Consider the following 15,126-nt stretch of genomic DNA (forward strand, 5'->3'; position numbering starts at 1 on the left):
TGTCTCCAGCACACTTTGGACAAACAAGCCTTTGCTGTCCATCAAGAGCCAGGTGGCCCCGCTATAAGTGATGCAGATCAGAAACCAGGCTGCCTGGCCCATGCAAGGTCCGGTACTTACACCATTTAGGAGAACTGGTGTTTCCAGTTCCTCTGCAGGACACGCTGGACGCGGCCACACTGAGCCCTCTGCTCGGGGATTGCCCCCACACCAACCTGCTTCCCAAGGAGGGAGAGGCAGGCTGCAGTGGCTGGTCATCGGACTCCTGTGCTGAGGAGGGAAGGGGCCACCACAGCTGGAGACAGACTCATGAGGCAGCCTCAGGCTATTTCAAAGAGAATGAGTGAGCCCCCCAGAGCACCAGCCCCTCCTTTAACATTTCCAGCTGTAGGAAGATAGGTTACAAAGAACGGGTACAAGTAACTGCTTTCCTACTCCCAAGGAAAATTCAAGGCTAAATGTGTATTACTGCCCTCTCCCTAACACGGGGCAATTGCACAGCCTATGCAGCCTTCTCAGGAAAGCATTTTATTCTGGTCCACAGCATTCACAAGCTGAGTTTTGATATGCTCGCCCCAGGGCTCGTGCCCATGGATCCCCCTCCAGAGGCTTTACCCTCTCACATCTCCCTGCCTACATTACCTCCACACCTGAGCCAAGCCCCTGTAAGACCTAAACCACCTCCTTTCTCCCAGCTGGGAGCAGTAACCCAAAGGGTTAAGGGCTTTTGTGCAAAAAGCCACTCCATCACATGTGCCTACACGAACAGCAACAGCCGCAGAGCAGCTCAGGAGCAGGTATGCATTGGGGTGCTGAGCGCATCCCTGGACCCCTGCCTGCGGGCTGCGTGGGGGCACACGGCTGCAAGCTCTCCACTCCCCTGTTGCACACCAGTCCCACGGGCCCACCGCAGCACACATGGCCTTGCTGCCAGGGCCTCAAGAGCCATGAGAACGTGGGCAGCCCTGGAGTATCCCTGTCTTTAGCCAGAGCCATGCCCAGGGCCAGGCGCAGAGCCCGGGGTGGGAAGAGCTCCCCCCACTCCCTGGGGCTCCCTTGGTACCTGGGTGCTGGGGCTTGCCAAACTCCTTCCCAGCTGGTCCAAAAGAGCCATGTCCACATGGAGCACTACCAAAACATTTATTGAGAAAAGTGCGGGGTGGCCAGGCTCCCCAGGACCACTCTGCAGCTGACCGCACATCTGGGGAGACAAGCACAGCCTTGGCCATGGGCAGCCAGCCTCGGCTCACCCGAGGGGTGCTCACCCTGCCAACCTGGGGATCTCCTGTAGCACCTTGTGTGCCTCAAAGCACCCGTGGGGAGATGTGGGCACTTGTTTCCTTGGGGGAAATGCATCCCTGCCGTGGCGTGGCCAGGGAGGTAAGGCTGGCTACGTGATCCCTGCGTGTTCAGCAGCCAGAGGGAGGAGGAAGCAATCCAACACGGTCACTGAACAAGCAGCTGTGAGATCCGGGGGCTGGCTCACACTGGAGAGGGGCTGGGAGCTGCCTGGGAAGAGTGGCTGCTCTGCATCACGCTCCACTTTGGCCTTTGGCTGCTGCTGACTTCTGTCACACCTCCTGCAGCCTCCCCAGAGAGCAGACCTGCCCCACGCTGCTGCAGAAATCCTCATCAGAGCAGACAGGGGGGCAGAGACCGGCTGTGTGCAGTCCTGGGAGCAAGGGCTTGCTCGGACCATATCCACAGCATGGAAAAATAAACAAACAGGTATTTCTCTCATGGGGAGGAACACCACTTACAAGGCGCCCTAAACCTGTCTGCAAACATGAGAGTAACCACTGCTCCTCCCAGACGGTAGTGTAACTCCACCTTGGGGCTCCCCTTCGCTCAACCCTTCGGGGAAAAAATAGGGAACGTGGCCCTGCGGGTGTGGGCAGTGCGGCGCACAGCTGCACGGGGCCCAGCCCCATCCTGCACCCCAAGGCAGCACAGCTGCGACCTGGCAGCAGCATGCAAAGGAGAGCACTCCCTCACCACGGGCACCCCATGGCTCTCCTGCCCCTTGCTTCCATCCTCGACCTCCACCGGCTTGAGCATGCCGCAAGTCCTGCCAGGAAGCACTCGCGACATCCTGGTCCGGACATGTCTATTTACACAAGGAGAACCACAGACACAGGGCAAGGAGGCACTTCCCAGCCGGCACGGCCAGCCGCCGGCACGGGCTGCTGCCCCCTGCGTGCCACCGGGCTGGGTGCTTTGCCCAGCCGCCACCAAGCCACCTCTCCCTTGCACTGGGCCAGGGCAGAGTCGCTTTGCAGGCACCGTATTTTCAGAGGTTGGGGGCAGCGATGGGTCCCTGGCTGCACAGACAGTCCAGAGATAGGCAGGGGGGATCTGCTGGTAGCATCATGCCCTGGCAGCAATGAAGGGCAGGGGCCCGCGCTGGCTGGAGAGGCACAGCCCAGGCAAGTGTCCGTCCGGGTTTTAGTCATTCTCACTCTGCAACGGAGAGAGGGAGAGCAAGGGTGAGGTGCCAGGGGCTGCACTGGGGAGGATACAGCCCCTTTTCAATGCACCCAGGACCACCTGATAAGCCTCCCTGCCATGCCACCTCACCTCCATTTTGCTGTATATCCAGCTGAGGAGCTTTGTCACACGTGTGTAAACACCGGGCTTGTTCTTCTGGCCACATCCTGTCCCCCAGCTTGTCACCCCGGCCACATACCAGCGGCCATGGTCCTCACAGACCAGGGGCCCTCCACTGTCACCCTGGCACAGAGGGGCAGAGCAGTGAGGAGAGGAGGCAGGGGATGCCCCTCTGCTGGTACCCAGCCAGGGAACAGCAGAATGCAGGAAAAGCGGGCAGCCCTGCCAGTCCTGCACCACCCAGCCTGGTGGGACCATGTGGCCTGGCTCACCTGGCACGCATCTTTCCCTCCCTGCAGGTACCCAGCGCACATCATCCGTGGGGTCAGGTAGCCCTCATACACCTTGTCACTGTTGCAGATCTTGTAGTCAATCAGCTTCACCTCTGCCTCCCGCAGCTTGGGGGACGTGTTATCTGCAAGGCAGGAGGAGCCATGGGGCAGGGTGGGCTTTGTGTCCCCCCATCACCCCCTGGCTCCCCCGCAGCACCAAGCATTTCCACAGCAGCAAGGGGGGAAGCCGGTATTTCTTGCAGGCCTTATTTCTACAGATTTGCACAGCCAGCAGGGCGATTGCTGCAAGTCACCCCTGTGGAACCAGCCCTCAAATACCGCAGCAGAGCCACGCTTGCTTTTCTCACACGCTGTGTTCTCAGGTCGGGCTGCGGCATGCAGGAGCTGCCTGCGGAAAGCCAGCGTCCTCCCTCACCTTCATTCTCCCTGGTCTTCCCAAAGCCGGTGATGAAGCAGGACCTGCCGGTCTGGAATCGCTGGCCGTACATGGGAAGGCAGGCTGGGCGAACCTGAGCTGGAGGGACACATGTTGAAAACCAGTCAAGGAGAGAGGGGTGAGTCACCCAGGAGCAAAACAGCTGCTGTAGTCACCAGCCCTGTGGCTAGGGAGGAGCGTGGCATGCAGGAAACACTCCCCTCTGCGCCCACCCGGGCAGGGTCCCTGCCGGCCCCCGGTGTCCTACCCACACAGGGCACAGCGTGCGGCACGATGCTGATGCCAACAGCACTGGTCCTGCCAGGGGAGGACGGGCCAGTTGCCAGCCACGGGACAGGCAGGTGAAAGCAGTGTGGCCACAGCAGAGTGGGATGCTTCAGCTGGCAGCAGCCCCATGCAGCCCAGGGGATGGCTCCAAGGGGACCCGAGCTGCCTTTTGTTCCTGGCATCCCCAGACTCTTTCTGCCCCCCTCCCGAACACCAGCCCCAGCCAAGCTCAGCCCTGCGGCATTGCAAGCTGAGAGGCATCACCTGAGAGCGTCAACGGCCTGGAGAGCTTCATGAGAGCGATGTCGTAGTCGTCGTGATCGTCGCTGTAGTTGGAGTTGATGATGACCTGGGAGACGGAGATGCCATCTGTGTGCTGCTTCAGGTCCGAGACGCCGCCATACACCTTCCAGTCATCGAGGATCTTCATGCTGTTCCTGGCCAGGGAGAGGTGGAGGCAGCAAGGCGTGAGACACAGGGAGAGCTGAGCTGAGTGCCGGCACGAGGGCTGCCGGCTGCGGCCGGTGCCCCCAGGCAGGACAGCAGCACTGTGGGAGGCTGCCCACAGCAGCACTCACATGAAGAAGCAGTGGGCTGCGGTGAGGACCCACTGCGCATCGATGATGGTGCCGCCGCAGATGTGGATCGGCCCGTACTGCACACTGACTTGCCAGGGCCATTTGCTCACGGAGGTTTCCTTTCCTCCGATGATCCGGCCAGAAATCCTCTGCCCACAGGCTGGAGGGGAGAGCAGGGCTGAGAGCAGGGCTCAGGGAGAAGGCAAGCCTGGAGGGGGGCGCACACAACATCCCCACCACCCGCAGACACCAGCGGTGCTCAGTACATGCGTGGGGGCCAGTGCAGGCCAGGGGAATGCAATCTTCGCAGTTTTCTGTTACCCAGACAGTTTGCTGGAAAACGCCCTATTTGCCCAACCCTGTGCAAAGGAGGGAGGAAAGTGCTCCCAAGCGTGTGTTTGGCCTTGCCCGCCCTCGGCTGCCTGCCCTGCCAGCCAGTCCCCTTACTTGTGCATCGGAGGGAGACATACTTTCCCGTGAGACACTGTGAGCTGCAGGAGAGAAGAGAAACAGCCTCAGCCCCAGCCCTACAGCACCAGGGCAGGGCCAGAAGGCAACACCGCCTGGTACCTGTTGAGGCTCTGCTGGATGGTGTCTCGCTCCTCGGTCACAGTGAGGCTCTTGCCGGAGATGTGCAGGGGGATGTATTCAGTCTGTGATGCACTGGGAGGGGAGAGGAGAAAGGCAGTGAGGGTCCCCCCACCGTAGGCACTGACTGCCTGGTCTCTGCCTTCTCAAAGAAGTTAGTTCTGCACACTAAACCTGGAGAGGGATGGACAAAAACGCCCAGAGCAGCGCTGGACACAGCCTTACACTGGAAAAGCATGGTGCTGGTGGAAAAAGCACAGCGGACCAGGCACCTGGCCAGGGGAAGAGGACCAGAGCAACACCCAGGGGGCTGGCAGAGCCCCAGTGCCCAAGCAGGATGACCCATCCCTGGGGAATTACTTCTGAAATCCCAGCTGCCGGCAGGTCTTTCTGGAGAAGGAGTCATCCCAGGCACTGCTGCACACTGGCAGCCACTGGCTTTCAGTGCTGGAGTAGACGTGGAGCAAGGACTCGTCGGATGCAAAGCGCACTGCGGGGATGGAGAAGGCAGGTCAGTAGTACCCAGTGCCCTGGGGGCTCCCCATGTTCCCACCACCCCTGGCTCCCAGGGCCTCACCACAGCCCAGCTCATCGCTCCTCTGGGAGCAGTCGACGATGCCGTCACAGCGCACGGGGTTGTCCTTGCAGGTCTCGGCTGGCTCCTTGTACACGATGCCAGTCTGTGACCTCCAGAACATAACTGGAAGCAAGCAGATGCTGTGGTGAGGCTGCTGGCAGCGGCCCGCTGTGGGCGAGGGTGCTGCAACCCACCCAGACTGGGGTCTGGAGGAGGTCTGCCAAGCCCAGGGGGCTCAGACACCAGGCGTGAGCTCGGGTGCAGGGCTGCTGTTCGAGCCAAGAGCGAGAAGCTGCAAGATGCAGGGCTGGAGGAGGACTGGCCAGTCCCGAGCATCGACCAGTGCTGCTCAGCTGCCACAAGCCTCTCCCACTTAACCCACTTCTGGCTTGCTCCAGCAGAAAGATGCATTCAGCCTGGCGAATTCTTCAAGCCCACCAGCTAGAGCAGCTGAGACTGGTGTTACGAGGATTAAAGAGATTCCCTCGCTGCCTGTGCCGCCTACAGACCGCACTTTGCTTGCGGGGTCCTGTCTGGTAACCCTGCGCCTTGGGGAGGGTGCTGCTGGGGCGCCCTGCCACCCTGAAGCAAGCCCAGGAAAAGGGAAGCGCAGTGCAGCACCCCCGGCCCCCCGGACAAGGCAGGCAGCCGAAGCAGCAGCTCTCCTCTTCCCGGGAATCTGCTCCTGCCTGTCCACCAGATGTCAGGAACACTCCGGCAGTGGGAAGAGCGCATCTCTGCCTGCTGCCTGCGGGCCAGGGATTTCCCTGGGCCATCTCCCAGCCCAGCTCCCCCAGCCTCCGCTGACCTGCAGCCCTCCTGAGGTGTCCCCCCCACCCCAGGGAACCCCGAGCCCCTCCCTGGCTGGGACCCCACTCACACAGCAGGATAAGGGCGATGAGCAGCGTGATGAGGACGGAGATGCAGAAGATGAGCGCGAGCCGTCGCTGGCTCATGCAGGGAGCTCTGAACATGGAGGATCCTGGCAGCAAGGCACAGGCAGGGTCAGGGGGAGCAGCTGCCTCCCCAGGGTGCCTGGACCCTGCTGCCCACCAGCACGTGCTAGGAGCTTCCTGGCTCCCCATGCGCCCCACTGCCCAGAGCACCCACAACATGTGGGAGAGCAGGGCCACGCATCCCCCCATCCTGCCACCGCCACTGTCCTCTCCCATGCCCCTGGCACCCCTCACACCCCCCCAGGGAAACACCAGCCTGTGGCCAAGGCTTGTGCCAGCAGCAGGCACAGGCACCCATCCCTGCATCCCTCCATCATCCCTCCCCACCCTGGGTGGGACCAGGGCCAGGGCAGCCAGAGACCACCCTTGGCACCATCCTCTTACGTGTGCTCTCACAGGTCGTGCAGGGGGCCGGGGCTGGGCTGCACTCTGGGCTGTAGGGCTTGAAACTAATGCCGAGGACACTTTCTCGAGGCTGCGGAGGTCGGGCACCGAAGATGTTGCTGCCTGTGGAGGCATGGAGGCTGGAAGGGACACTGCTGGGTGTTGCAGCGGTCTGTGAGCAGAGGAGACCATTACTGGCGATGCCCACCGGACAGTCCCTGCAGCTGCCACCCCTCTGTCCAAGCAACTGTGAAGGCAAAGGCAAAGCGGAGCCGAGCTCCCCAGCACGGTGCTGAGCTCCCCAGCACCGCCAGCCGTTGCCACTAGTGGCTAATCCTCCGCAGTACTGTAAACTGCGCAGAGGTGCCACTGCGGTGCCTCTTTCTGTACCATCAAGCCCAAGCCATACGTCATCTGGGATGGCTGAAAACCTCTTTGTCACAGAGCTGTTCCCCCCTTAGGTGGCTGCTGGCCAAACTTCCCAAACTGATAGCTTTGCTCAGAGCGATCAGCCGAGTATTTGGCAGCGGGTCAGTCATGCTGTGGCCCAGTTCCACAAGGCTAGTGCCCCAATTTATGCATCTATCCTTAATTAGCCATTTGAAAAATACAGTGCAATTTCCAGCTGTTATTTAGTAATACTTAATAATCAGTGTTTTCCAAGCCCTGAAACGTCCTGCACTCTGGAATGCTGCTCTGCAGTTGTGTCACTCCTGATCCATGAATTTGCAAAAGAGTATGTATTTGTTTCCTTTCCTCAAGATATACTCTTCTGAGCACTCCATCAGCTATAGAAACAAGAACCCCTCATTTTCCCTCTGAGAGGACCTGTGTACAAAGCCCAAGATAAATGCCATTTTCTCTGCCGTTTGTAAGATCTCGGTTACATCTTTAGCAGTAAGAAACGGCTGTGTGCCTTACAGAAACCGCAAGGGCATCACGCACCAGCAGCACGGCAGTGACGGCCCAGCCTGGGCTTTGCTGCCGGCAGGTGCTCACTATGCTGCCTCGCTCCTCAGGCCAGCTGTCCCCCAGCGCCACGCAGCCACGACCGACTGTGTTCACACTGGGCTGTTCAAGGGAAGCCAGTTAAATTCAGACTGTCTGTCCCTGCAGACAGCGTCGCTGCTGCCCCTCAGAAGGGGCACCCAAGGGTGAAGCGGAGCCGCCAGCCTTTGGCAGCAGAGCGCAGGCAGCGTGGCACCCACACCCCAGCCCACCGCCCAGGGGGCTGCTTATCAGCTGGGGGGGTGCTCAGACGCACCCCTCTGGAAGCCTGTCTGATTTTGGGCCCTGCAGCTGCTAGAAATCACACTTCCCCAAACCACAAACCATCCCTTACCCAGAGCAGGCAGCACCTGGGCTGGTGCACGGCTCTGGAGCAGGCAGAGGGGATGGGGGTGGTGGGCAGCACAGGAGCCAGCGCCACCAGGTTGCCCGCTTCCAGCTGGATTTTCTCTATCCTCGTGTTTCCTGCAGGGAATCGGGAGCCCTAATGAACACATTGGGAGCCTGCTCAGGGTCATGCTTTGAAAATACAGCTGTGCCCTTTCTTGCAATGCGGTGGTGTAACTTCCTGGGCATTATCCCGTGAGTCACGCACCCTGGCGTGGCCACACGCTCCCGGCACAGGGTCTGCCTCAGCCCCAAGCCGAACATGGCAGGGGAGACCCCACCTCTTAACTGTGCCTTGGGAACCGCTCCCAGCCCAGGCGCACCAGCCGCAGAGCCGGCGGGCACAGCACCCCGGGCTCCTGGCGAGGCTGCCTGGCCACCCGCCCTGGCTAGCAGCGGGGTGTGCAGGGCTACCCCCCGGCACAGGCTGTCAGCCCCACCGGCACAGACCTCCTCCTGCCGCCCGCAGGGCCCTTGGCAGGCACCGTTAGCCTCTCCCGGCCATTGACAGCCAACGGCAACCCAGCGAGCAGCTCCCCAGCCTCCTGCACGCATGGGGGGGAGAGGCAGTTTCTGTTTCTCAGCATCACCCTCCCCTCCTCACCCCTTCCCCGGCAGGCAGCAGTAACAAGCCTGAATTTGCTCAGCCTGCAGCTGAACGACGGTTCTCCCTATTCCTGAATTTCACAGCAGCTGCATGGGCAAGCCCAGGACAGCCGTGCTGCGGGCTTGCCTTCTCGTGGGGCTCTCCCAAGGTGCTGGGGAGCCCAGGAGAGCCCCTCGGTGTGTTCTGCCAGGCTGCGTTGGCACAGCAGCCGGAGGGCTATAGAGTGCCCTGGCAGTGTCCTTCCCTAATGAGCCTGAGCAGTCACACCGATGGGATTCAAGTTCTTGTGGCAAGTATTGCACGCCTGCTCCGTGAAACACCCCTGGGTACCCTCAGTGCCCGTTGTTAGAAAGCAGAGACTATCAGCAAGAGAGCCTGAGATGCAGCAGGTCCCCCACCACTGCTTTGCAGAAACAAAGCAACACACCGGTGCCAGGAGCCCTTCCTAGGAAAATAGTTTCTCCTCTCTATGTGTAAATGAGGTTTTTATAAATACCCGGACAGGATAATTTATGTTGGCATTTGTATGCTATCTCTGCATGTCTGATATTTCACATGCCTCATCCTGCAGCCAGCATAACCCTTCAGTCATCAGATCAGCAGAATTACAGTGCTGTTAAGGACAAATCTCTCCATTGTACTAGAAAACACAGCCCAGCTTCACCAGTAAGCTAGCGATGCTGGACACTAAAACATTCCCACCTCCAGTGCGCAGACACTGCAAATCAACACGTAAGTACACTATAGGTTAAACTGCTCTTATTATTTCTTAGCAGGAAAGAAATAATGCCCTTTCTTACACTCAGGTGAACAATTAGCTACTTATTTCCTTAAAAGTCTAAAGTTCAAGTATTTTTATTTTTTTTCAGGTCTATCACCAAAGCTAACAAAACTTTTACCACAGGCTCCCAGCAACCTGCATAACTGGTTGCTGTAGCGTAAGCCACTGGAGCAGAGAACAAACAGCAGCGGCTTTATGAAGATATTTCTGTTAAGGAGCGTGCATTACCCTGGTGAGTGAGCTGCGACTTCTGCCCACAAAACCTTTACTCATCCTTTGCTGGCTTTTGAGTAAAAGTCAGACCCGGAGCCATGCCTATCTCACACACGTGACTGCGGTTTGAGCCCTTTTCTGACGTCCTCTCTGCGAATGTTCCACCAGCCATGAGAGCGTTAAGCGCTGCTGGGGGCTGAGGGATGAACGTCTTCAGGCTTGGGGACTGGAGCACAACCAGCTCCTCTCTGTGGCAGGGCTGGCTTTCAGATGAGCAGGGAGGAGGGATGCTGGGGACACCAGGGGAGCAGGGATGCTGGGGACACTGGGGGACTCCTGGCCAGCTCTGCCCACCTGATGCCTGGCCCAGGCTGCTTGGGGGATGAGTGGATGGTGCCTGTCTGCAACACAAGCCCTTTGCTAAACCTGTCACGAGTGTAAACAGCACCTCACTCCTGTGCTCTGCTCTGAGGCTTGGAGCGGAGCTGGGAAAAGCATTGAAGCCACCGGAGAAGCCCACCCCATTCGCATCATGAGCTGCCATGTGCACTGACCTCCAGCTTGACTCCCTGCCATGGAGGCAAGGCCACCAGATCCATGCCAGAAGAGGCCAGTCACCAGGGGAAAGGCAGTCAGGACTGGTTTGAGGCTCAGGATCCACGCGTGATGGGGAGGGAAGGCAGGGAAACCAGCCAGCAGTCACCCACAGTTTCGGAGTGGGAGGGAGAGAGGAAGCCAGGCAACACCTGGGGTGTTGCAACCAGACCCAGGGCCCAGCCGTGCCCCGGTGGAGCAGAAGGGCATGGCAGCTACCCAAAATTTGGAGCATCAAAAAGGGAGGGAGACAGCCTGGCTGAAATAAGCTGGAAGGAGCTGCCTAAATAGGCGATCATCTTTCCCAGGTGGGCTCAGCAGCCCGCCCCTGACCATGGTTCTCTGCAGCTCACAGCCCATTGCCTGGAGCAAGGAACTGGCTCCTTCACCTGGCTGTGGAGTGCTGATTGTCCATGGCAGATTAGCTCAGCAAGCACACAACAGCGACATTGTCCTCCTGCTTACTGGGGATGAAACCCTCCCGAGCTCATGAAAGCCCCCCTTCCCTCCCAGTGATATCCATCCCACTCCAGTGCCGCAGCTGCGTGGTGCCTCCCTGGGAGGGGGCAGACCCCAGTCCCGGGGACAAACCAGGCAGGAACTTGCGAGAGGATGCTGCCAAGACTCTGGTGCTGTAAAGGGGCAACACATGGGGAAGTGAAATCCCAAAGCACACAAGGGCCGTTTTGTAAGCACAGGGGACAAGCCGTGCTGATTGAGTCAGCCCAACCTGGCCAGCGACAGGTTGCCCTATGCCAGTGTCAGTAGCCCTTCAGGCAGAGATCAGAAAATGTTCCAGGGGGTGAGTAATCGCTGCTCACCCCATTCCATGGATGGACAAACCGAGGCAGGGAGAGATGAAGCGACTCTCCTGCAGTTGCAGTGCCGAGGGAGGCACCTGGGACTCCTAAATGGCCCATTTAATCCAAGCAACAAAGCCCAGGTGGCCCAGTGGGGATGCCCAGTATTGGGTAATTGTCTCCATAGATGTGCATCCTAATTTCTGCCCTGCCCTCACCAAGATGCGGTGCTCCTGCCTGCTTTCAGGGCCACGCAGAGCTGGGATCACACTGCCATGCTGGGGGCAGGCTGCCTCTCCCTCAGGACCCTGCCAGGATCTGGCACAAGCCCACTCTGCCCCTGCTTTTGCCTGCCTCTGAGGCACCAGCATGCCAAGGGGCAGGAAGAGGATGGCTCTTACAGCTGGCCCTGCCTCCCCTGGGCCCCATCCACCCCGTCATTGCACGTTCCGGACGTCGCTGGCACAGCCGACAGCCCTTGGTGCGGTAATTACCCGCTGCCTCGCCTGGGCGGGCTGAGCCCAGTGCCCAGCCGGGGAGGGATGTTTTCCCCATGACAGGATGCTCAGCACGGCCCCGCGGCTGAGACTAAGCAGGCTCCAGTCAACCCAGCCTGAAAAGAGCACAGGGAAAACTGCCAGGAGAGCGGGCAAGAGCGAGCAGTGGGGGCCAAGGCCACCAGCGTGCTGCCACTGCTACCGACATGCTGCTGGGAGGTGCCAAGGGCTCAGGAGCATGCAGCTCCCATGGGTGCCAAGCCACACCGGCTCCCACCAGCAGCACCAGCCCTCCCCACCAGCTGGTTCCCCCCAGTTTGCAAATCTGTTCCAGCATGGAAAAACAGCGGTGCTGGGGGCCCCGGACACCTCCTCTGCCAGCACGGGGCTGATGTCGGGGATGCCAGCGGCAGTCCTCCTCCCTCCATGTGCCGAGGGGGTGCTGGAGGCAGCCAGCCCCACAGGCAGCTCACCCCAGGTCCTTCTCCCCACCGGCAGCAACAGGCTGCTGTGAAGGCAACACCCCAGAGAGCAGGAGGGAGAAACTGGGCCCTCCACCAAACCCCAAGGAAAACGGGTCCGTACGGCCACAGAGCAACCCCCGATACTCCGGGCTGGAGCTGGGGGAGCTGCCCGTGCCTTACCGGAGAGGTTTTCCCGTCCATCGGCCGCTGCAGGGCTGGGCTGGGGTCACAGCTCCAGCACAGCCATCCTTCGCTGCGCAGCGAAGTGCAGAGCGAAGTCAGGTCCTCGGGGACAGGGCAGAATCTGTTTGCCGAGCAGGCTTGTACGTCAGTGCCAGCGCCAGCACCAGGTGTTGGAGGAAAACCAGTCCGACCTGCTGCCCAGCTCCACCGCTGCCTGTTTCCCAACTGCTCCAGGCACAACGCGAAAAATACCTGCCTCTGCTGCCGGCTGCGCCAGCCAGCCGCTGGGGAACCAGGGCAGGGGCTATAGGAGCCTTGGCTGCTGCCAAACGTCCAGGGGTCTGGGAGCAGGGGAGGTCTGGCCCTGGGCGAGAGCGGCATCCCAGGCACCAGGGGCTCCTCACTGCTCTCCTAGCTGCCTGCCCACCTAGGGTCCCCCTTCTCCGCTGTGTGTCTGCCACACACTCACTCACACATCTCCTGCACCTGCCGAGGCTGCATGCACCAGCTGATGGGAGAGGAGGGGATGCGCAGCCATGTCCAACCCCAGAAAAAGCCCTCTCCTGAGCCCCAGGTGACCGAGAAGTCCAGAATGCCCTGTTTTGAGGGGAAAAAAAGCCTTTTCCTTCTAGTTTCTCTAGAGGCTTTTTCACTCCCTTGCTAATGGAGCAACTCTTTCACACTGTGCAAGGAGAAAGCAGCAGTCTCCTACTTCCTCTGTGGACATGAGCTAGGGATGCTCTGCTTAACCAAGAACTCACATTGGACAGGAACAGGTAAAAATATTGAGATGAAAAGGTCCAGCTCCATCATATGCTTCCTGATACCCAGACCCCAGACCCATGACCCTCAGTGCCACACACCCTGCTCACCCCAGCACTTGGCTGCCAGGGGAGTGGTTGCAGGGCAGATGAACGAGGCTGCACCACGATCTCTGCTCTGTACTGCACTGCAGAGAAGTGGGATGGTGTCCCAGAGATGCAGCTGGTGCTTCATGTAGCCCAGGCTGCTCCTAGCTTTGGCCACGTATGGATGAGCAGCTTCTGGGATAAGGGCTCATTGCAAGAAATGGCCCCTCCTGCCTGCCCGCAAGGGCTGGCACCAGGTGGTGCGAGGGCAGCGAGTGGCTTGGCAGGGAGGAGGGTAACCTCTCCGATGGCCCGGTCCTGGGAGGCTCTGTCTGGTGGCGTGGTGCCTCCTGGGAGCCCCATCCTGACACTCTGTTTTCCAGGCACATTTCTCCTGGCATTATTCATAGCATAAGTCCCTTATTCATCCGGCTCCCCACCCACACCTGCTCTTCAGAAGGGCAGGAGACAAGCAGGGATACCTAAGCTTGAAGAAAACTTTCTTCAAAGCCCCCTTGATTTCAAGGCTGAAAAGCTTGGGATGGATCCTGCTGTCCCCTCTACCCTGCCCCAGGGCTCCCCATCCCATCCCTTCCCAGAGGGATCAGTTCCTGCCCTTCTCTCACGCACAGCCCGGGGCCAAACCCGGGCAGCCATACAGGAGTATCAAGGAGCTCAGAGAAGACTGACACCTGAGCCCATCCTCATCTTGGTGTTTGCTCCTGTTTTCTTCTAGCAAGTTCATTATCAAGCGGGTTGCCTGCCTCTCTCCGGTGAGCCCAGCCAGAGCCTTGCTGCCTCGGCAGGTCCCGCACGTGCACACAGGGCAAATGCTTCCCCAGAGGCGGCCACAAGCCAGGCTGCCTGCTCTGGGGATCCCCTCTGCCAGGGCAGGGTGCTTTCTGAGCCAGCCCTTGCTCTGCAGCACACTCCTCTTCAGTTTTCGCATGCAGGACTAACAGCATTGTGTTTGCTTTTTGCAGTTAACCCGGTGCCCCTGAGGGCTCTGCCTTGCTGGGGTGCAGGGGCAGAGGGAGGCAGCGGCTGGCCCTGTGGCGAGCTCTGTCCCCGGACAGCCCTGAGCTGGCCTGGCCCGTGTGCCTGCACAAGCTGCCACATCCTTTTAAAAGGGGTTCTCAGAAAGTAGCTCCAGGCAACAGCTCCAGGAATTATTGCTCGCTGGTGTTTCTACAAAGCCACCTACAGAAAGCAAGTTGCAGAGCATTGTGCCTTTGAACTTGACACCAGCAACCTGATGTTAAAAGTCATCCGTGCACAACACCTCCTGGGTGAAATCCTCGCACTTTCTTGCTGGTAACTGCTGCACCCTCCCACCCTCTCAGCTAGCAAACCAAGGTGCTAATGGCATTGCACAGCCAGAGCCAGCACCACCAGCCTGGGAGAGCCTGACAGCTCCTCTGCTCTCTGCTCAGACCTCCAGGCATGAGGGAACTGGGAAGGGAAGAGGATAACTCTGCTCTTCCAGGCAAGGCACAGAACCAGCCCTCCAGCCTCAGCCTGAGCCCTGCACCACATAGTGCAGCATCACCGCCTGAGCCTGCCGTGCCAGGGCTGTGCTGCCCTGGACAAATCTCCCTGAGGTCCACCAGGAATCCCAGCACCGCTCCAGCCTTGCCCGTGCCAAAACTGCCAGCACTGCTGAGGCTGCAGCACCCTCAGCCCCGGCTGCAGCACAGCAGCTCCAGGATGCGGGTGCCATGTGAGGGAGCAGCAGCCAGGCAGGTGGGAGGATGGAGCCCAGGACATGCTCTGCATCCTGCCTCGCAACAGGAGCAGCCCTTTGCCGAGTAGGTGCCCAGGGCTAGTGGCTGGTAGGAGGGTCCCGGTGGAAGCCAGGCACAGGGTCAGGCCTGGGGTGGCTGCAGCTCCCAGCCCTCGCTGTCCCTCAGAGGAGCTGCAGAGGTTCTGGGGAAAGACGTGCTGTGCGGTTCTGACTCGGGTGATTTCCAGCTTTGTAAAAACATGGCTTTTCCTATTCAAAGATTAGTCAATTAATTTGAAGATGAAAAGGAAACTTGGCAGGGTTCTCAAGGGCTG

At 59.7% G+C, this 15,126-nt stretch overlaps 1 protein-coding gene across 1 annotated transcript; it reads right to left on the bottom strand.

The window, feature by feature from the left end:
* Nucleotides 1–1,138: 1,138 nt before the first annotated feature.
* On the bottom strand, nucleotides 1,139–15,116 carry TMPRSS13 (transmembrane serine protease 13). The gene is made up of 13 exons (XM_040616315.1): nucleotides 12,218–15,116; nucleotides 6,687–6,858; nucleotides 6,227–6,328; nucleotides 5,347–5,469; nucleotides 5,130–5,259; nucleotides 4,752–4,844; nucleotides 4,629–4,672; nucleotides 4,182–4,341; nucleotides 3,868–4,040; nucleotides 3,316–3,414; nucleotides 2,880–3,022; nucleotides 2,578–2,730; nucleotides 1,139–2,460 (listed from the first exon to the last, which is right to left on the bottom strand). Exons 1-13 carry the CDS (start codon nucleotides 12,599–12,601, stop codon nucleotides 2,446–2,448), a joined length of 1,791 nt encoding a protein of 596 aa, XP_040472249.1. The 5' UTR covers nucleotides 12,602–15,116; the 3' UTR covers nucleotides 1,139–2,445.
* Nucleotides 15,117–15,126: the final 10 nt, after the last annotated feature.

The sequence above is a fragment of the Falco naumanni genome, chromosome 16, assembly GCF_017639655.2.
Source record: "Falco naumanni isolate bFalNau1 chromosome 16, bFalNau1.pat, whole genome shotgun sequence".
In the NCBI taxonomy this organism is placed as follows: Eukaryota; Metazoa; Chordata; class Aves; order Falconiformes; family Falconidae; genus Falco; species Falco naumanni.